Raw genomic sequence first — 22,653 nt, 5'->3', positions numbered from 1 at the left:
AACTTTATTCACCATATACATTTAGAACATGTATTTGGCATTTGCTGAGGCATTTTGTCGTGACAGGGGAAGGGAATTTCCATGAGACTACACACAAGTATTAACAGGGAAGCTGAACTTATTGTACTGACAGTTTAGGAAAACCACCCATATTGCTCATTTAGCAGAGGTCATGTTGGTTGACACTGATTATCCGTGGAGAGGCAGCAGAGAGTCCAGGCTGGGTTCTTAGAAACTCTCCACAAGATCTTGGAAGCTGCATACCTCAAGCTCCAGCTGGCAAATGGATTTTTTTTAGATTTCATAATAAACTTTGGACTCTTCCTGGGCCTAGCACGTAAGTGCAATTTTGAAGAACGTGCAACAGTGCCTCTACTTCCTTAGAAGCTTGCGAAGATTCGGCATGACATCCAAAACTTTGACAAACTTCCATAAATGTTTGGTGGAGAGCTTATTGATTGTTTGCGTCATGGAAACACCAATGCCCTTGAATGTAAAATCTGACGGCCCATCACGGGAAAAGTCCTCCCCGCCACTGAGCACGTCGTCATGGAGTGCTGTTGCAGGAAAGCAGCATCCATCACCAAGGACCCTCACCACCCAAGGCATGCTCCCTTCTAGTTGCTGCCATCAGGAAGAAGGTACAGGAGCCTCAGGACTCACACGACCAGATTCAGGAACAGTTATTACAGTTTATCTATCTATCTATCTTATCTGTCTTTCTCTCCCCCCTTCACAAATTTGCAGTATACAACTCTGCGATTTGGCTGTCTGGCAGGAAGACAAATCTCACTGTTATATACACCATATCTACTTTGAATCTCTGTATTTGCACAGTTTGTTGTTTTTTGAGCAATGGTTGTTTGTCCACCCTGTTGCGTGCAGTCTTTCATTGTTTCTATTATGGTTCTTGGATTTATTGAGTGTGCCTGCCCACAAGAAACTCAATTTCGGGTTTGTGAATGGTAGCATCTATCTAGTTTAATAATAAATTGATTTTGAACTCTGAACTTTAATAAAACATATAAAAGAAGAAACAGTGCATGATATTTGCATTTATGATCAATACTCTCAGTAGTGTTAACTAGCTCTTTAAAACCACAGCACCATTGCCACTCATGGGCCCTGGGCTGATAGACAAGTTGGATCTACATCCACAATGGGGGGAGGAGGAAATTGTTGCTTGTTCATTGAATCCTTATCCCACTCTGTTGCCAAGTGCTAATGACAAACTCTGTATCTGCCAATGACTGTCTGTCAGAGCAGCAAATGTGATTGGTGCCTAACAATCCTTGACAAACTTCTATAGGTGTGCAGTGGCAAGTGTATTGAATGCTTCACTGCCTGGTACAGGGCAGGCCAATGCCTTTGAATGGAAAACCCTGCAAAAGGTAGTGGATTCTGCCCCGTACGTAACGGGTAAAGTCCTCCCAACCTCCCAACCCACATGAAGCCCTGTTGTAGAAAAGCAGCATCTATCGTCAAAGATCCTCAGGCCATGCTCTTTTCTCACTGCTGTCAACATGCAGAAGGTACAAGAGCCTCAGAACTCTCACCACCTGCTTCAAGACCAGTTACTACCCTTCAACCATCAAACTCTCGAACAAAAGAGGATAATTGCACTCATCTATTGAGACGTTCCCACAGCCTATGATCTCACTTTAAGGACTCTTTATCTTGTTATTTCATGCTTTCATTATCTATTGCTATTTATTTATAGTTGCGTTTCAACAGTTGTTGTTTTCTACACTCTTCTGTTGATCCAGTTTACAGCTGCTATTCTATAGATTTTTGCTGAGTATGCCTGCAGGAAGAAGAATCTCAGGATTGTACGTGGTGACATGTCTGTACTCTGATAATAAATTTTACTTTGAACTTTGAAAGTAATTCATGAGTGCCCATTGAGCAGTAAGAATTGTTATGGATACAGGACAAAAGAACACAACTTTCCTGAGTTGAATGCATACAGCTTTCTGGAATTCCACTAATCATTGGTGAATTCCATTCTGAAAGATCTAAGTTTAGAGAGACTACCTTCATAAACAAAGCTCTCCAGGACATGCCTTCTTCTCATTGCTGCCATCAACGAGGAGGGACAGGAGCCTGAAGATTCACATTCAACATTTTAGGAACAGCCTCTTTCCCCCGCCATCAGATTTCTGAATGGATGCCCAAGGCATTTCCTCAGTACTGTGCAAAGTTCTTCGGTATATATATATTTACTTGGATGCCCAAGACTTCTGCAGAGTACTGAAATAATTTTATTTATTGCACTGTACTGCTGCCATAAAAACAAACAAATTTCATGACGTGTGTGATGACAAACTGATTGTAGACTGGGAGTGGGAAGGGGCAGGGAGAAGAGAATCATGGTTGGGAAAAGGGGAAGGGAGAGGGGAGGGAACAGGAAGCAGCAGCAGACATCCTGTAATGATCAATAAACCAATTGTTTCAGTATCAAATGACCTTGCCTGATGGTTTTAGTGCTGGGTGTGTCTGCACCTATGGCACCCAACCCCCCCCACCCTCCCCTTGCACACCTTCTCTGCCACCTGTCTCACACCCCTCCCATGCGCTCCACCCTCACCATTCTCAACGTCCTTTGCTCTTGCCAGATTTACAAACTCGCTCTCTATTCCACATTGACAAATAAGTACTACGCAAAAGTCTTGGGGGGGGGGGGGTGTGTGTGTATAAATCTTTTGCAAAGTACTGTATATACAGTGTATATTTTATTTCAGTGTTTTTATGTACTGCACTATTCTTCTACTGCAAAACAACAAATTTCACAAGATATGCCATTGATATTAAACCTGGTTCTGATTCTCGTTCTGAAAACTGCAAATTCTATTGGCAATATATTGATCTTTAATCTGCATGTTCCTTTGAGATTAAAGTTTGGCTTTCTAATGTTGGTCCCATGCTGTGGCCACAGAATTAAAGGCTGCATAGGCTTATTGGCATTTACCTTGGCCCTGAGCTTCTTTTGATCTTGCTTTTATAAATTATGTACTATTTACTTTATAATCACTCTTATATAACTGAATGTATAACCGACCCACGCAGTATAACTGAATATTTTTGCTGTGATCTCTGTAGCATCATAACCCGCTTTACAAAGAATGATTTTGACACACTAAACAGAAGTCCCCATGAAACCAGCAATATGATATAATCAGATACTTATGAGAAGATTAGTACATAGCTTATTTTTCGTATATCTGTGTTTGTTTTGATCACATTAGGAGGTTAAGTAAGCTGCTCTGTTAACAAACTTAAAAATCTCCCCAACCATCAGGTACAGATCGGATGCCTATTCTATGCACCATGTGTTTCAGTAGCAATGCACGATGCTGAAAATCTCTCAGGAGCACACAGCTGCATTTGGACTTCCTGTTGAGTGTTTTTCAAGCATAACATAGGCAGTCAAAAATCCACTTTCCTGGACCATTGTCTTTTTTCCTTATAAGGTCTGAGAAACATCCAGTCTAAAATTGGCGTGCAAAATACTGTTTCAGGCATTTCCAGCAGATCCCTCAGATCAACGCCAGGTTTCTTGCATATGGAAATGGAAGGCAAATCTCTTTATTCGGTCTCTTCACAGATGTATCAGAGTGAGTCTGAGAGGGATTTTCAGTGATTACCACCAGATGAAGATAGATAAAAGTCTGCATGATCAATTAGAAATATAATTAAGCATAACAAAATTGATGAATTCTTCAGACAAGAGTGCCATTGACAGAATGGAGCTTGGTTTGCTTGTAATTAGAAGAATGATGGTATTACATTTGGGAAGCAATTCTGAAAAGGACTGACATGCTAGATGTTGATAGTTTTCTTCTGACTAAAGGCTAAACAAAGGCTTAGAAAGAGAGTTCCATCCATTTCACACTTAGATGAAGCAGAAACCTCTCAATTGTTAGGATGGGAAACAGCTTCTCTCCACCTACCCACCCCCAGCTGTAAGCTGACTGAACTCCCTGACACCATCCAGGATCTCACTGCAGGAAGGATCTGGATGCTATAGAGAGAGTCAGAGGAGATTTACAAGGATGTTGCCTGGATTGGAGAGCATACCTTATGAGAATAGGTAGAGTGAACTTGGCCTTTTCTCCTTGGAGTGATGGAGGATGAGAGGTGACCTGACAGAGGTGTATAAGATGATGAGGGGCATTAATCGTGTGGATAGTCAGAGGCTTTTTCCCGGGGCTGAAATGGCTAACGTGAGAGGGCAAAGTTTTAAGGTGCTCTGAAGTAGACAAACAGGATGTCGTAGTAAATTTTTCCATACAGTGTGGTGGGTGCATGGAATGCACTGCTGGCAGTGGTGTGGGAAGCGGATACAATAGGGTTTTTAAAGAGATTCTTACATAGATACATGGAGCTTAGAAAAATAGAAGGCTATGTAGTGGGGTAATTCTAGGAGGTTTCTATAATAGGTTGCATGGTCGGCAAAACATTGTGGGTCAAAGGGCCTGTAATGTGCTGTCGATTTCTATGTTTCTTGGAAAACTCTTCTCCAAATATGTTAAGTTTATTCAAGACAGTAATGGAAAGATTTTAATCATGAAGGGTGTCAGATGATATATGGATCAGGCAGGAAGGTCATTGTAGGGAATGGCATCAGCCATGATCTAATTCAATGAGGGAACAAGATCCTGTTCCTATTTCTTAATGTATTTGAAAGCAAGTAGTACTCTTCTTTGTAATTAGGAGTACTACTTCAATGTTGGAGTAATCATTTTATCTGTGATTGGCCTGACCCTCTCACTTTCTGGCCTTGCCTTTCGATGTTGCCTAGGCATCTATCAGGTAGGTGTGCTGCTGCGGGGCCAGCAGATAGTCCTCATTGTAGAACTGAGGCAAGAGCAGCTGCAATGCTCTCAATAGGTACTTCTAGCCCGAGAACAATGTTCATATGCAGGATGGTGATAGTCAAGCTGTCTACTGTCAAAGAATTTCTGTTAAAGAGTTGGCTGGAAATACTTGCTATAATCTATGTACAAAGTTTTGTAACTTCCAAGTGAATGTGGAACTCTTGAACTTCAGTGGATTTTTGTTGATTGCTCAGTTGGGCTCAAGCATTAGGCTCCTCATGGCGAAAGAGCATGGTGTCCATTTTTCTAGGGAAATGCCTAATGAACCTGTGCAGATAAACCAGCTGATTAACAGGCCCACTTAACAAAGAAAGTCAGTTTGACGAAGAAGAGCAGTCACGCTAACTTTCATCATTTTGATTTCACGACATTTAGATGTTTTTATTTTTTTCTGGTATTATTTTTAATTATATTAATCAAGTTCATGGACATAGCCTTGGGCATTGACACACACAAAATGCTGTAGGAACTTGGAGGTTGGACAGCATCTATGGAAAGGGATAAAGAGCTGGTGTTTCAGGCCAAGACCCTTCATACGGCCTTGAGCATTGAATTGCTTTCTCAACTGTAAAATGAGGACTAGAACTTAACTGGTTCTTAAAGCAATGATGTGAAGTCCTGCATCTTTTTTTCCAGCTAGGAGTCAGCTTCTCAGTTAAAAATAGCAGCAAGATTAGCTTGAGGTTTACTTGTCACATGAATATCAAAACATATGGTGAAATGCTTTGTTATGCATCAAATCACATCAGCAAGGATTGTGCTGGGCAGCCTGCAGCTGTCGCCATACTTCTGGCACCACCAGGAGAATAAATATTTAGTGTGCGTTTTTTTTATTTTGTTGCTTTTCTGTTGAGGAAACGTTGAGCCTTGCGGATAAAGTTTTTAATAAATATTGCAGTGGCAAGCACATACCAAACCAAAACCAAAACAATTGCCGATGCCTGCGACCTCACTGATTTGTTATACTTGCACAATGTGCCCGCAGCTCCAACGATTGCTCCAAAACTCAAATCCTTTATTAGCAATCAGGAAACATACAATCTTGAAGCAATGGAACTTAAAGCGCACCCAAGTGTAAGCTAAGCACAATTAAGTGTTATTGAGTGGTCAGCAAAAGATACATCTGCCAGTCCCAACCTACAAACTGCAATGAAATAAACAAGAAGACGTGACTTATTGCCTTTGCTTTTACCACACCCCCACTCATGTGACTAGTTACTATAATAAGCTTAATAAATGCACAACACAGATTACAATGCAGCTAGAGAACAGATGCATGGCTCCTACAAATATTTCGGAAGTGTCTTTCCAAAATAGTGAGATACCGTAAATGTTGAATGATAAGAAAGTGTATGGATAGGTCGTTTGATCATTATGTGCCATGTTGTATAACATGCCTAATCATCGTCTTTCCATGACCATGATTGTTATTGGCAACTTTTACTACAGAAGTGGTTTGCCATTGCCTTCTTCTAAGCAGAGTCTTTACAAGATGGGTTCCCTCAGCCATTATCAATACTCTTCAGAGTTTGTCTGCCTGGCGACAGTGGTCGCATAACCAGGTCAGTGGTCACATGCACCAGTTGCTCATACGACCATTCCCCACATGCTCCTATGGTTTCACACAACCCTAATCGGGGAACTAAGCAGGAGCTATACCTTGCCCAAGGGTGACCTGCAGTCTAGCAGATGGAAGGAGCACCTTGCACCTCCTTTGGTTGAGACGTAGCTCCACCCCACCACTCTTGTATAGATAGTATAAGCTTAAAAAAAAGGTATTATGCCACTTAGCATCTTCAAAATTGATAAATTGACCAAATAAAATGATAAAAGAAGCAAAAATAGTATTTGTCTTTATGATTTTTCATCCAGCCCTGGAGTGAGGGGTAAAGGACTGAACGGGCACTAACATTGTTTTGTTGCGTAAAAAGAAGAGAAAATAATTATAGGCCAATTATTTTAACTTTGGTGGTGAATGAATTATCAAAATTTATTCTTAGGGAATATTTAAAAAGGGAAAGATTTATCAAGGTTAGATAGATGAGCATCTAATTGGATGAGTCATGTCTGATAACTCGATTGATTTTTTTTCTGAGGAGATAACAAGGTGTTTTGATTTGGACAAGGTATTTGATACAGCTTACATGGATTTCAGCAAGGCCATTAACCAGCAGTTTACGGCACATGGCTGAGAAAGTGAAAGTACCTGGGATCCAAAGATGTTTGGCAAATTGGATCCAAAATTAGCTCAGTGGTGCAAGTAGAGGGTAAAGATTGACAGGTGTATTTATAATTGGCAGGTCATTGCCTCTTATATTCCAAAAGGTTTAGTACTTAATCTCTTTTTCTTTCTTGGAAAAGTTAATGATTTAGATATAATGGTTGGAGGTGATACAAAATAATTGGCCATGTTATTCATAGTGAAAAGCAAAGCTTTGGATGACAGATGGGCAGTGAAGTGGTGAATGAAATATAGTCTGGAGAAGTCTGAGATAAACCATTTGAGAAGATAGAACAAGGCAAAGGAAGAAACAATAAAAGTGAGGGAGAAACAAAGACATTGGCGTAAAGGGAGACATAATTGAATTTAGAATTATGGGACCCACAGATGATAAACAGGATAGACATTTTCTCCCTTAGCGAAGGTGTTAAAGTCAGGGGGATTATACTTAATGTAATAGGTTGAAAGGTGAGAAGTAAGATGAGGTCATGCTCGTTCACTGACAGCATGGTCAAGGTTTGGCACAGCTGCCTGAAAGAGCAGTAGAGGCAGATAATTACTTGGATGCATGTACGGTATCACAACGTGAAGGGCAATGTTGGAAGACTGATTGTGTTCTGGTCAAAAAGGGGTAAACAAATTCCTGGTCTTTTTAATTTTTTCTGCTTCTGTGACTGATAAGTATTTGAAATGGCATGGAAGAAGGTGAATATGGAACTTAAACAGTAATATAAACCTGTTAGACAGAATTACCTAACCTAGTATTTAAATGAGATAACCATGCGGCAGAGCAGAAGATGAGCTGAAAACCTAGGGACGTTTTTGAAACAAATAATTTTTTTTCTCTCAGTGAACTGTTCCCACAACCTATGGACTCGATTTCAAGAACTCTTCAGCTCATGTTCTCGATATTTATTGCTTATTTATTTATTATTATTATTATTATTATTTTCTTTTATGAATTTGCAGTTTGTTGCCTTTTACACATTGGTTGTTCATCTTGTTGTGTGCATTCAAGTCATTTATTGTCATTCAACTACAGACAGACAGACATACATACGTTATTGATCCTGAGGGAAATTGGGAATTATACATATATATAACATATATAACCACATAACGTATATAAAAATGAGATGGTTCTCCAAGCCAGGGTGTAAAGCACAGTAGTACACATAACACACAATAACTTATGAAGAATCACACATACATAACAAACTAAGGTGCATTAGTATTAAATATAGTAAGATACAGAATAGATTAACCAGTGACACTTCGAATATGATGCGGCAAGGCGTTGAGAAGCCTAATGGCTTGGGGGAAGAAACTGTTTCTCATCCTGCCCATTCTTGTTTTTATGCATCGGAGTCTCCTACCTGCACGCAGCGCTCCTGACAAATGTCGATGGATGGTAGGGAGACCCCTTTGATCTTCTCAGCCATTCTCACAGTCCTTTATAGGGAATTCTGGTCTGATGCTTGACTGCTCCCATACCAGATGGAGATGCAACTTGTCAGGATGCTCTCAGTGATGCTCCTGTAAAATGCAGTTAAGATTGGGGAGTGGGGAGGAGCCTTGCTTGCCTCAATCTTCTTAGGAAGTGGAGGCGTTGCTGTGCCTTCTTGTTCAGGAGGTGATATTAAGGGACCAGGTGAGGTCATCCATGATGTGAACTCCGAGGAACTTGGTGCACTTAACTCTCTAGGGAAGAGACATGTATCGCAAAGGGGGATGGTTTGTCTGCACTTTCCTGAAGTCCACAGTGATTTCCTTTATCTTCTCCATGTTCAAGCCGAGCTTGTTCTTTTCACACCAATCCACCAGCTGCTCCACTTCCTCTCTATACTCTGTCTTGTCATCATTTTTGATAAGGCCAACCACTGTTGAGTCATCCGCAAACTTGATAGTATGGTTTGAGCTGGATCCTGCAATGCAGTCTTCCATCTGCAGTGTGAACAGCCTTGGGGGAAGACAGTGCTCAGCATGATGGGACCAGAGTCGTTGCTGTTTACACGGACTGACTGTGGCCTTACTGTTAAGAAGCCTAGTATCCAGTTGCAGAGCAGGATGTTGAGAGCCAGCGAGGACAGTTTTCCCACCAGTGTCACCGGTGTTGAATGCCAAACTGAAGTCTATAAACAGTAACAAGAGGGTTTCGGCCCATAACGTCGACTGTACTTTCTCCCATAGATGCTGCCTGGCCTGCTGAGTTCCTCCGGCATTTTGTGTGTGTTGCTCTATAAACGGTAGTCTGACATATGAGACCCCATTTTCCGGATGGGATAGGACAGTGGAGGGCAGAGGCTATTGTGTCATCAGCAGATCGATTTGTGCATTTCATAATGGTTGATGTTAATGTCACTAGCCGATAGCCATTGAGGCAGGTCGCTGTTGCCGCCTTTGGCACTGGAAACTGAAAACCCAGTGGACAATGGATTGTTCCAGAGGAATGTTGAATATATTTGTCAGTACCTCCGTCAGCTGGGCTGCGCAGTCTTTCAGAACCCGACCTGGTACATTACCAGGCCTGATAATGAAATGAATCTTTCATTGATTCTGTTCTGGCTCTTGGATTTACAGAGTATGTCCACAATACTTAGTAAAACATATCTCAGGGTTGCACAGTATGATGATAATACATTTACTTTCAACTTCGAACTTTGTTCACAAACAAGTCTTTTTTTTTGTTTCCTGAAAGGTAATGAATATTCTGTTGCATATAAATGAGAGCATAAACGGAAATTGCACTGTGTTTTATGCATTTCTGCGGCATATCATATAATTAATATTTCTGGAATGAAAAGTAAACTTGAAAGCAATACTGTTCTTCTGCTGAATTGCATTGATGTGTGGTGGGAATTTTGCCTAGAAGCACTGGGAATATTGAATACCTGCATCCTAATAAGGAAGTAACATTCCAAAGATGATCAAGCTATGTGAAAGTGAGGGATTTATCATCATTTGTGCTCTAGCAATGTTGGAGGTAAGGAATGCTGGCATGTTTCTAGAATTTCAAGGTTACCATGGAGATGGTGGTATTACTTCATGTTGGACAAGCCATGTGGGCTAATGCAATCTATTTGCAGGATCACTTATTTCATCAGTTTTCTGTATTTATAGCATGATTTGAAAATTCCTTCATGACACAGCGGGAGGCTGTTCCTGGCTCATGGCTTGTGGCCTGTCAAGTCGACCGTCCTATGACAAAGAGGTTTGGGGATTGTTTCACACCTGGATCTCATTGAATATACTAACGTTAATGGAGATGGACGTACAGTTATGAGGTAGCTCTTTCCCACAGGTTTGTGGTGGGATTCCTCTGGAAATTCCAGCTAGCTTCTTTGCTAAATGTTGTCCTAATAAGATTTAATGCTTCAGCATGTTTTAAACTGGCCTGGAAAAGCAAAGTCCAACTTACCTTCATAGATTATAAATAGCACTCCATTTCCATTACTTTGGAAGAACCTAGCTATTGACTGGCTTTATTAGGCTGCCAGATTCAACTGTATAGCATTTGCACACCTTACTGAACAATGAGCCCATGGAAGGACTTGTTCAGAACCCTCGATACACAAAGGCCAGACTCTGGGAATGGAGTACTGTATACAAATGTTCTTCCAAATGGAGTGCTGGAGGAGTTTAAGATGCAAACGCAGCCCTGCTTGTGCTCCATTGGTGTCAACGTGGCTGCCATGACCTATTTTGCTCTCCTATTATGGGGAACTTGGGAGGGATTTTGCTTTGATCCAATTCTGCAAGCCATCATTGACTAAAAATGTGAGATAGAATATCTGAGACTTTTTACATTTTTAGTCTGCAATTTGTGAAGTGGAACTCTTGTATGAGGCATCTAATTCTGAAATTGAATGGTTCATGATGTTTCTCAAATGTTTCTCAGCTCTTGTTAAAAGAGCTGTTTGTTCAAAGGTCAGACACAGAGATAGAGTTTTTCAGATATAGGTAAAACAGCACAGATTGTGGAAGGGCAAGTTAAGAACAAACTGCAAAATAACAAATAAAAACGGGAGAAAGATACTGAATCAGCTGTGTTCATTAAAAGACTTGGAAAGGTACTCAATGTGTAAACAGGAGTGAATGGAACAGCTACATTCTGCAAGAGTTTAGTCAGTTAAACAATAATGTAACTCAGGAATTTGAAGTGTTTTCAGAAGGGTCTAAACAAATAATTGATAAAGTAATTGAAGATAAATGCATTGTTTTGCAATCTCAGGGAGAATAACTTGCTGCACTTATCTTGCTTCCAACTGGTATGTGGAGATGAAGTGGACATAATACATCTTGAAAGGTGCACAGGGTCCACGATTGAATTTTCAGAGGTTACTCTTATCCCTTGTAACCTCTTGATTAACTGTGTAACGCTGGTTGTATAGCTTCAATGCACCACTACCTAGAAACATGTTTGTGCCATAAAATTTGTTGAAGACTTTGTGGTCATAATTTCCAAGAAAACAACACCAGATGTACAAAGCCATGTGCCCCCGATCACTTGGAAGTAAGCTGAATGTGGAGCCCTGCCAATGTATGCTGCTCCCAAAATGCTATGATCTTATTCCAAGGGACAAATTTGACTATTGCAGTTCATCGCAGCTGAAGACCCGTTTCTATTTTTTTGTTCCAGATACTTGACAGATGGTGGGCTGGGACTCTATACTCGTCGACTTAACCGCTTGCCGGATGGAATGGCTGCCGTGCGAGAGAATGTCCAGCATAACACATCCATAGGCCTGGGTGACGCAGACAGGTAGGAATCTTGAGAAGAACTATTGTCCACAGCTGTAAAGGTTCCTTGAAGATACCATGGTTTTAAAATACTTTCCCCCTAATTCTGTGGAAATAGAAAAATAGAAAATCTTTATCACTTTTCTTGTGACTAATTTTGCCATTTTGGTTTGCCCTGAATTTTGTTCTGCAGTTGCCTTATATTGCTCAAAGGTGAATGGAACTGAAATACTGAATAACCATGGTGTGATTGAATGATCGGACAAATGGGTTGAAAAGTCTAAGTCTGTTCACATCGTGTGTTGTCCAGTTCATGTTCTCTGCTGTAAAATGACTTTCAGTCCAAAGCACCGACAGGTACAGCATTTGACCAGGGTGCTCGATGAATGCATTGGTTTGATCATAACAAACAAGGCATATGTCAGGATGACCAAAGCATTCAAAATTCAGATTACAATGCCACTGTTAAGCAAAAGCTGTCAATGGAACTGTGGGGCTGGATCGGCAGATAATAACAAGGAATGTTGAATCTGGAAGCAACGCTTCCTGTCTTTTGTTCGTATGTAATCTAATGAATTTATCTTGCACCTGGGAATTAAGAGCCAGCGGTGTAGAATGATATAAAGACAGCTGATAAACGAATTTCAAAGGATAGAATTTACCAGGTATTCTTTATACATGGAGGCAGAATGGAAGATAAAGACTCTTCACTTGAGAACCCCCTCACTCTATTACAATGTGTTGCAAAGCATGGCTCGCTTTCAGAAAAATATCTGAAAGGACTTCCTTTGAGGCAAAACAGAGTTGAAATTACAAATTTACATGTTTGGGTTTAGACTTTTCCAACATTGTAACTCCCCAATAGTTTTTGCAAGGTGCTGTAAAGCATTTCTAAAATTATTATTGTCATTTATTGTTTCAGCTGTGTATTAGCATTCCGCACAAAATCAGATGGATTCAAGTAAATGTTGGAACCTCTTCATGTTTCTGTTGCCAAAGTAAACACAATACATTTGGGGGATAATCCTTTGCTTTAAATACCTTCCAGAGCTAAAGGACAAAATGACAAAAGATGGATATCTTTGTGGTCAGAATCAAAAACCAAACTATATTAAACTGAAATTTGTTTGAGAATAAAATAAACACAGTGTTTTAATGCGGTTCATTTGCTCTAAATGAAATAATAGGTCCTTCCTGTTCACTCTCTATTGGCCTCTTCAACTTCAATACACCTTCATTAAGTCTCTGCTCAGCTCTTTTAGTTCCAAAGAAAACAATTTTTCTTCATAATTATAATTCTCCCAACTCCAGCAAAATCCTTGTTAATCTCTACGCCATTCATAATGCTGCCATATCCTTCCTGTATAATGACCAGAACTATTCACGGTGCCCTGACTCTGCACTTACGAAAGTAACTGTTCACCTTGTGATTTGAATGGTTTCTCTGAAGAGGAACCTAGTGCTAGAATGTTCATCTTATAGTTTGAAGATGCTGTTTATTTGCCCCTGTGAATGTTGTGCAAGTTTTCCATTGTTTCGATGGGTGACTAAAAGAATTTTGAAGCTTCTCATTTTAAAATCTATCGTCAAAAGAATTGTGTTTGTAATTCTCAACAGTATTATTTCTGCACAGCACTGCGATGAATTCATTTTGTTTACAGCATGCTTAGTGAACACACGTGTTTTAGCTGATAAAGTGGCTATTGCAAGGCCAAACCTGCAAACTTGCCTTCTCTGCTCTGAAGTTTATTTTTATTTGGATAAGGTATTCACAAGTATTGCACAAACTTTTTTACATATAAAACCTTTTCCATTTTTTATATATGTATAAATCTATATATATTTATACATTCACAAGTACACTGCTCTGAAGTTTGAACAAGCATTACACCGGGAATATTTCAGAAAAATGATGGAAAGAAAATAACACACAAAATGCTGGAGGAGTGCGTGTTGTTGCTCGGATTTCCAGCATCTGCAGAATTTCTCTTGTTTGTGAATGGAAAGAAAGTACTTTGAACTTTATTGTTCTTTTCAGAATTTTAGACTATCACAAGGCACTTTGCGGCCAATGAGTATTTTGAAGTATAGTCGGTGTATTAATGTAGGAAGTACAGCAGCCAATAAGCGGACAAAAAAACTCTAACAAATGGCGAGGAGATTTCCAAGGTTGTTTAAAGTAAATTTATTATCAAAGTACATATATGTCACGATATACAACCCTGAAATTCGTTTTCTTATGGACATTCTCAGCAGATCCAAGAACCGTAATAGAATCAACAAAAGACTGCTGCAGATAAACAACTAGTGTGCAAAAGATAGCAAGCTGAGCAAATACAAAAGAGGAAAAAGCAATAATAAAAAATAAATACTGAGAATGTGAGATGAAGAGTCCTTGAAAGTAAGTCCATAGGTTGTGGGAACAGTTCAGTGATGTTAGGTTAGTGCTCATAATGGAGATAGATAGATAGATAGATAGATACTTTATTCATCCCCAAGGGGAAATTCAATGTTCCTCCAGTATGATATCACATAAACACAAGACAGACCAAGACTAACTGACCAAAAAAACCACATAATTATAACATACAGTTACAACAGTGCAAAGCAATACCATAATTTGATAAGAGCAGACCATGGGCACGGTAAAAAAAAGTCTCAAAGTCCCAGATAGCCCATCATCTCACGCAGATGGCAGAAGGAAGAAACCTCCAACGTGGCAAAACTTCCCGATGCAGCCTCTGGAAGCACCCGAGCACAGCCAACTGTGAGTCCGTCCGAAAACTTCCGACAACTTCGTGCCTCCGACCAGCCCTCCGACACCGAGCACCGAGCACCATCTCTGCCGAGTGCTTCAACCCCGGCTCCGGCCACCAAGCAACAGGCAAAGCCGAGGATTCGGGGCCTTCCTCTCTGGAGATCTCTCCGATCGCTCAGTAGCAGCGTCAGCAGCACAGGCATGTCAGAAGTTTCGCCAGATGTTCCTCCGTGCTTCACACATCCGTCTCAATCAAATCAGGATTGTGCACGGCCCCTACTTACAGATAACGGATATTCCTTACTGGAGTGGCCGCTGCGCCCTGCGTCGTCGCGCCGCCATCTTGATGTTTAATTTTATAACTCTTTGGAGCTTACTTCAATCTTGTGCATTCGCCCCTCTCCATATCAGACAGTGATGCAGCCAGTTAGGATGGTATCCACAGTACATCTGTAGAAATCTGTGAGTGGCTTTGGTGACAAACCAAATCTCCTCAAACTCCTAAATACATAGGGAGAGAAAGTTGAAAGTTGTTAAGCTCACCATTCAATTTTCCCATGCTTGTTTAGTTACTTTTCTGAAGTATGGTTCCATTATAATTTCATAGCATATTTGACACATGCACAAGAGGATACTCGTCTACCCTTTGGATACTGACTGATGTAAAGTTGCTAATATCTAATATTTGATTTGTGCTTTAGATTTGGTCACCTATCTACAGAAAATATGTAAATAAGTTTGAAAGAGTACAGAGAAAATTTACAGGAATGTTGCTGAGTATGGAAGACCTGGCTTATAAGGAAAGATTGAATGGGTTAGGACTTTATTCCTTAGGAGATAGAAGATTGAGAGGGGATTTGATTGAGATATGCAGAATTATGAGGGGTATAGGTAGGGTAAACGCAAGCAGGCTTTTTCCACTGAGGTTGGGTGGGACTACAACCAGACATCATGGGTTAAGAGTGAAAGGTGAAAAGTTTAAGGGGAACATGAGTGGAAACTTCTTCACCTAGAGGGTTGTGAGAGTGTGTAATGAGCTGCCAGCACAAGTGATGCATGCAAACTTGATTTGAACATTTAAAAGAAGTTGGTATAGATACATGGATAGATAGTAGGGGTATAGAGGGCTGTGGTCCCGGTGCAGTTCGATGGGAGTAGGCAGTTTAAATGGTTCTGGCATGGACTAGATGGGCAAAGGGCCTGTTTCTGTGCTGTACTTCTCTATGATTCCATGACACTATTAGCTAACTCAGTCAGTAGTAGCAGCCTCCTCAATGAATCTCAACTTAAAGCAGGGACACATATCAGCGATTACTTCTGGCCTGACACCAGCGATTGTGCTAATGAGAGGCTGGTACTCTTGGCAAAGCGGGTGAAATCCATCAGCTGTCTCTAGCCCAAGATATCATCTGATAACTAGTCCCAAAAATGTTGCTTGTGACTCCTAAAGAAGACTAGATTTATGTCCAGGGTATCATTATGTATCATTATTGTATCATTATGTTTCATGGTTTGACAATGCATGAGAGTGTTTTCTTTTTATATGGGTTACTAGTAAATCTGCTCTTTGAGCAGAACATCCCAATTTGGATTTCCTGACCATGCCACGCTGGCTGACCTTTAAATGAACAGTGAGGCAGATAATTTAAGAAAAGGACACAATCTCCAGGAATCCTATCAACTACAGCTCATTGTTCATCTGTTTTGAAAAGTGCTTGCACGAGACCATTTGAAGGAACTAAGGTAGATGTCACTTCCCCCATGAGCTTCCAATATTTGGTTTAAATGCTTGCAATAGTGTGTTGCCAAGTGTTTTGCTTGGGAGTCAAATGTGTCTCAATGTTCAGATGGTAGCTCATGTGTAAAGGCCCTATTCCGTGAAAGCCTGTGGGTGTATGGTAGCTAAAACTTTGCGCAGGGGATCAGTAATGTTTCTGTGCACTGGATACTGAAGATGGCTTACCAGGAGCACTGATCCATTGCCTGGCATGTAACTAGTGCTTAGGGTGGATTCAGATGGGGCATGAGGTGGGCGGGGGGGGGGGGTGGGGGTGTGAAATAGGCCAGATATTAAAAACTCAAAACTATTCCATAACAAATCTTTTTAAAAAAAATATCTGGAGTAAAACAGTGACTCCAGCAATGTGAGAAATGTGGATTGTTTTCTTATCCAAATATTTTCTGGATGCACCTACTTCAAATCTGCACTTAATTCTCTACATAATAAATAGTCAGCTTGATAACCTCAGGGTTGTCAGTTTCAAAATTAAAGGATTATGAAGAAACCAGACTCCTGCTAGTTGTACGTTGGTGAGATCACAATGAAATGCAATAACTTTAGACAGAACCTTTGAAAAAGAGCTTTATTCTGAAGTTGGTATTTGAGTTGAAAATTTTGAAAACTACCCTGTTATAGTTTCTGAAGTGTCATGTTCTTCCCTATAGTTTCTTTAATCCCATGGTCAGACCTAAACCACATTAACTTTTCTAAGGAATTTCACTAACTACACTCAGTGGCTACTTTATTAGGTACACCTGCTTATTAATACAAACATCAAATCAGCCAATCATTTGGCAGCAACCCGATTCATCAAAGCATGCAGATATGGTCAAGAGGTTCAGTTGATGTTCAGACCAAACATAAGAACGGAGAAGAAATATGATGAATGTGACTTTGACCATGGAATGATCGTCGGTGCCAGACAGGGTGGTTTGAGTATCTCGGAAACTGCTGATCTCCTTATGTTTTCACACACAACAGTCTCTAGAGTTTACAGTGAATGGTGTGAGAAACAAAAAAAAATCATCCAGTGAGTGGTAGTTACATCAGTGAAACAAATTGTTAATGAGAGCGGTCAGAGGGAAATGGCCAGTCTACTTCAAGATGACAGGAAGGCGACAGTAACTCAAGTAACTGAGTGTTACAACAGTGGTGTGTGGAAGAGCGCGTCTGAATGCACAACACGTGGATGGGCTACGGTAAAAGAAGACCACAAACTGACCCCTTTATTAGGTACAAGAGGTTTTTGATAAAGTTTAAATTGCTTTTACACTATTCTGAAGTTCAGCATGAAAACAATGACTCATGGTCCATAGCTTTCACTTTAAATCAAAAATAAATTTGCTTCATTTTTGCATTCCTTTTTTCAGCAGCATTTGTACTGGATCCATTGTAACAGAGGACAAAGAAAGTCCAGAATATAATTAGACAGAGGCAGAATCATCTTATGAAATTGACATCTTCCTTGACTGTATTTGAGATTGTAAACAGCAGGGTGCTTTGGGGAAGGGATGAAAATAACTTCAGTTTCTAATCAGCACTGTCATTTACTGTACCCTGCCCTTAAAACAAAGTCCATGTCCCTTTTTTAGCGTTGCACCATACTGGTCCATACATGCTTGCTTTCAATGCTGGATAATGGAGATATAAAGGATGCTGCACACCTGGGATTGTTGTATTTGAGAAGATGATGCGAAAACTAAATTATCTGAAGGATCTCAAGCCAAAATGTCATAGAGTCATTTAGCACCACAATACAGAAACAGGCCTTTCGACCCATCTAGTCTGTGCTGAACTGTTGTTCTGCGTAGTCCAATCAACCCACACCCGGACCATTCTCCTATCCATACTCTTATCCAAACTTGTCTTCAATGCTGCAATCCAACCTGGATCTACCACTTCACTGGCACCTTGTTCCACACTTGCCCCACCCTCTGAGTGAAGAAGTTTCCCCTCGGGTTCCCTTAATATTTTACCTTTCACCTTTAACCTATGACCCCTAGTTCTAGTCTCAACTAAACTCACTGGATAAAGCCTGTTTGCATTTAAATAATCTATACACCTCATAGTTTTGTATACCTCGATCAAATCTCCCCTCATTCTCCGATGCTCCAGGGAATAAAGTCCTAACTTATTCAACCTTTCCCTATAACTCAGATCCTGGCAACAATATTGACTACTCACCTCCATTGATACTGCCTGACCTGCTGAGTTCCTCTAGAATATTGTGTGTTGCTAATTGTAGGGGTTAATACTTTAATACAAAACAGAGAAGGAATAAATAGCCAACAGTTGTAGGAATTCATTGGCTTTGACAGCATCTGTGGTAGTGGGGGTGGCGAGAGGGTGCATGGGAAAAGAATTGTCAATTTTAAGGTAAAAACTCTACATCAGGGCCAGGAAACCCTGCATTGTTTCAACCTGAACATCAGCAACAAGGGAGTAGGTGAGAAAGTGGACAAGGTGAAGCACCATGATTTTAGGAATGCTTGAGTAAGGCTCTTGAGTTTTTCATTTACATGAGGATCCACATTTGCCTTGAGACTCTGGAGGTAGTTGTGATGTCATTTCTGTGGCCCTGACCCTTTATCATTTGGCATGGGCTGGAAAATGAACCTGAGACTGTCCTGGTTTTGTGGTTCAGCACCTCACTGGGCAAACTTAAAACATTGGAAGTTCCTGTTTGATTTTGTTGTATCTCTCTAGCCAATTTTCCTCATATGCTCTTCAATGGAGAGGCCAAATTTCGAGTGCAAATCGGTTGTGGCACAACTTTTGTTTCTGTGATTTTTTTGTATGTGTTGAAAACACTTCTGAATGCTTTTTCTGGTTGCCTGGTCACCAGAGGCCATCTCTGGTTTCTGATATTGTAGCTAAATGGGTGAATGTACCGAGCTATCAGATCTTCTTGCTGAACCACTGGCACTGAAGAGTCTTTCAAAATGAAAGGTAAAAATAAATGGATTCTTCAATTCTGTGTTTATAGTTTTGCTTGATAGTGCCTCTTATCTTCCCAATAGGTGTTTCTTAGAATCAAATTGAGCGGCAGAATAAAATATCCTGATATCGCAACATTGCATATTTAGCCCTGACATGAACTTCTAGGCATAGGTCTTTCTTCTGAAGTAGTTGAATTGTTCAATGAATTTAATCATCAGATTTAGCTGTAATATACAGATGTGATAGTGATGTTTAAAAGACAGACAGGCACATGAAATTGCTGGGAATGATGAGATCAGTATAATACGCATGCAGTGTGATTAGTTTTAAATTTGGCATTCTGGCACAGGTACGCTGAGCCAAAGGGAAAGTTCCTCTGCTACACTTGTCTATGTTTTAGTTTCAGAATGACTTAACTACTGGCTCCAACCTGACTCCATGGAAAAATAGAGCAAGATTTATCTTTTACAGCTTTTTTTTGCATTTATTCATTTATGTATGTGGGATTCATGCAAGGTGCATTAACAATGGAGTTGATTGATGCACCTTCACAAGCATGCAAAAGCTTTCCCTTTGTATTAATCAAATTGCAAATCCTATTGTAATATTCATGTTAATTCTGTAGTTGCATTTGTTTCAGTTAGTGTCCAAGGACTATTTCTAAATTAATATTAATTATATTGCCATGAACTGAAAAGTGGCTGGTGAAATAATGGGGGAACTGAAATGTACAGGCACAGAAATTTTGAACTAATTTGTTCTGGTGGATCATTTGTAATGCTACAAATTTTTTTATTTGCATGTGAACATTTGATAAACTGTTAGGTAAACGTGTATTAAATGTACTACAGATTTTGCTTCAACAGCTGAGCTTAATTACATGATAGAAAAGAAAATGCCACAACCACGCAGCAATTCAGACAGCATCCACGAAGGGTGAATCAGTCACTGTTTCCAGTCAGTGACTTCTCATCTGAACTGTAAAACTGAGAAAATGTATGTTTTAACTTGCAAAGAGGAGGAAGGCTGGATAGAACAGAGGGAATGTACAGGAAAGTGTGCTAAGCAAAGATGTTAAGGTAACTAACTGTAACTGAAAATACTGGCAGTTGGACAAAGAAGATATACAAAAGAATTTACTTACGTATCTGTCTCAACTTATTCCTAGTCTGTTGCTGTAAGCATGTTCTATGTCAATTTGAGGATCAAGGATTAACTTTTTTGCCATATACATTTACATATGTTAGGAAATTACTGCGATCTGTTGGCAATTCATGCAACGGAAGATAAGAACATTCAACAATTATTCAGAATAAAGAATTATGTAATAATGAATTAAAAATACAGATATGGAATAAAATGTGAATAAATACATAAATTATTATACAGTTATTGCCCATTCTACTCTTCCTACAAAGTCCAGTTTCTTTGAAGTCAGTGCAAGTGAGTTTCAGAACCAAAGTTTTAAGGGCTTTCAATATTTTGTAGCATATTTAATTATACTATCCAGGAATGAACTTTGAGGTGATGGTTGTTTACAATTACTTAAATGCTTATATCTGCATCTGATTGTTTTATCAACAAGAATATTGCACCAATGCAAGTTTTCTTGACAGTGCCTATGCATCTTTTTCAAAGAGTTTAGTAATTTTCAATTGTAGAAGCAGAAAATGTGGACTTACCATTGTATTGGAGGCTGCAATCACAGAATAGTCATTGAACAGTTAAATTATTTGTGTCCCCTGGACCTTGCCCTGAGCAAGATCAATTAATGTAACATATTGGTGAGGGAGCTTGGGGCTTATCCTTCCCTACCACCACACTCATCACTGCATTTATAATCCAACCCGTCAAAGGAAATGCTACTTTTTGCCTCCAACCACTTCCAGAAATACTGTTTTACCCCCATAACTTAAGTTTTCAGACAGTTTCAAACATGTTTCATTTGTGGCAGAATGAAAAAGTCTTAAGGGAAACCGATTTTTATAAATTTCCACACAGATTATGTTTATTTTAGAGATGAGATATTAAGATAGGATCAATTAGATTGGAGAAACAACAGAAGCAATGAGGAATGATTTTTCAGCCCTTGTATTAGATTTCTATTATAGAGCCCCAACAAGGGAGCCACTGCACCCATCGCTGAAAGATCATTGTTTCCTGTTAATATGCATTGTTGAGTGTGTTTCCTGTCTGAGATCCTTTCCTCCCATTTTTTTTACCCATTGTAGGAATATCTTGTCGTGGTTTCTCGTGCCCCACAAACGACCAGGAGACGCAGAAGATTCTTCAAGAAGTATTAAACTTTAATTTGCAAATCAAAGCTGAGACAGTCATTGAGCTAGTCGCTGATTGCCCACCGATCCTTGAACATAGCATTTTTTATAGCAATCTCCTGGTTTAGTTGCATTAGCATATCCAATTGGTCTGTAGTTGCGTATCACAAGTACATCTGCCACTATTGTTTCTACCTATTGACTTAATCATGTTCTAATCTACATCTCTTAGCTACCTCTCATTAACACACCATTGTCTTCTACATTCTTAAGATTTCATTCTCCTACTAAATTGGGTACATGCATAGCAAATAGCAAGCTCAAAGCTGACTACATAGTTTTGGTTACACAGCAAACAATGCAACTTTTATACTCCAATAATCTCTGGAAGCTTTTAACAGGGCTTGGTAAACCTGAACAGTCTTCTTGCTTGCATATTAAAGTAATGCAACTTTCGTAACTAGTGGCAGAGATCCAAATAGTTTAAAGTTACCTGAGTGGTACTGCCACCGTCTGTAAGGAGTTTGTACGTTCTCCCTGTGACTGTGTGGGTTTCCTTTTTCAATACAAAGAAATACCAGTCAATAGGTTGGTTGGTCAATCAATGTAACTCGTCCTGTGATTAGGCTAGGGTTAAATCGGGAGTTGCTGGGCAAGGCTGCAAGGGCCAATTCCATACGCTATTGCAATAAATAATGTAGATTTATACATTAATAAGCTCAACTCAAAGAAGCAGCTATTGACTGACAGACCATCAGTCTCCACCCTTAACAATCAGCACCATGTATCTGCTGTGTACAATCTACAAAATGTATTGTAGTTGCTTATTGCGACTACATTAACAGTACCTCCCTAATCTGCCATACCAGTCACCATAGAGAACACAGGCACCAAATGCATGGGATCACTACTGTATGCAGGCCCCCTCCAGATGATGTGCCATGTGACATGCAAATAGAGCCCTATTCCTTCATCGCTACTGAGGAGGTTTGGTGTGTCGCCTAGACGACTCGCAAATTTCTACTGATGGACAGTGGAGCATTCTGAATGGCTGTATCACT

The 22,653-nt window shown here is 39.9% G+C and overlaps 1 protein-coding gene and 1 long non-coding RNA gene across 9 annotated transcripts in view; one reads left to right on the top strand and one right to left on the bottom strand.

The window, feature by feature from the left end:
• Positions 1-22,653, top strand: part of nav2a (neuron navigator 2a) — a 982,776-nt gene that overhangs the window by 763,632 nt on the left and 196,491 nt on the right. For all 6 annotated transcript variants that reach the window (XM_073049760.1, XM_073049759.1, XM_073049758.1 and 3 more), the window contains one exon: positions 11,738-11,860. In XM_073049760.1, coding sequence (XP_072905861.1) covers positions 11,738-11,860 — 123 coding nt within the window. The remainder of the gene's footprint in view (positions 1-11,737; positions 11,861-22,653) is intronic.
• Positions 1-22,653, bottom strand: part of LOC140729690 (uncharacterized) — a 259,922-nt gene that overhangs the window by 174,525 nt on the left and 62,744 nt on the right. The gene's annotated exons all lie outside the window — the stretch shown is intronic.

The sequence above is a fragment of the Hemitrygon akajei genome, chromosome 6 (assembly GCF_048418815.1).
Source record: "Hemitrygon akajei chromosome 6, sHemAka1.3, whole genome shotgun sequence".
In the NCBI taxonomy this organism is placed as follows: Eukaryota; Metazoa; Chordata; class Chondrichthyes; order Myliobatiformes; family Dasyatidae; genus Hemitrygon; species Hemitrygon akajei.
This window is presented reverse-complemented; position numbering and strand designations above follow the sequence as displayed.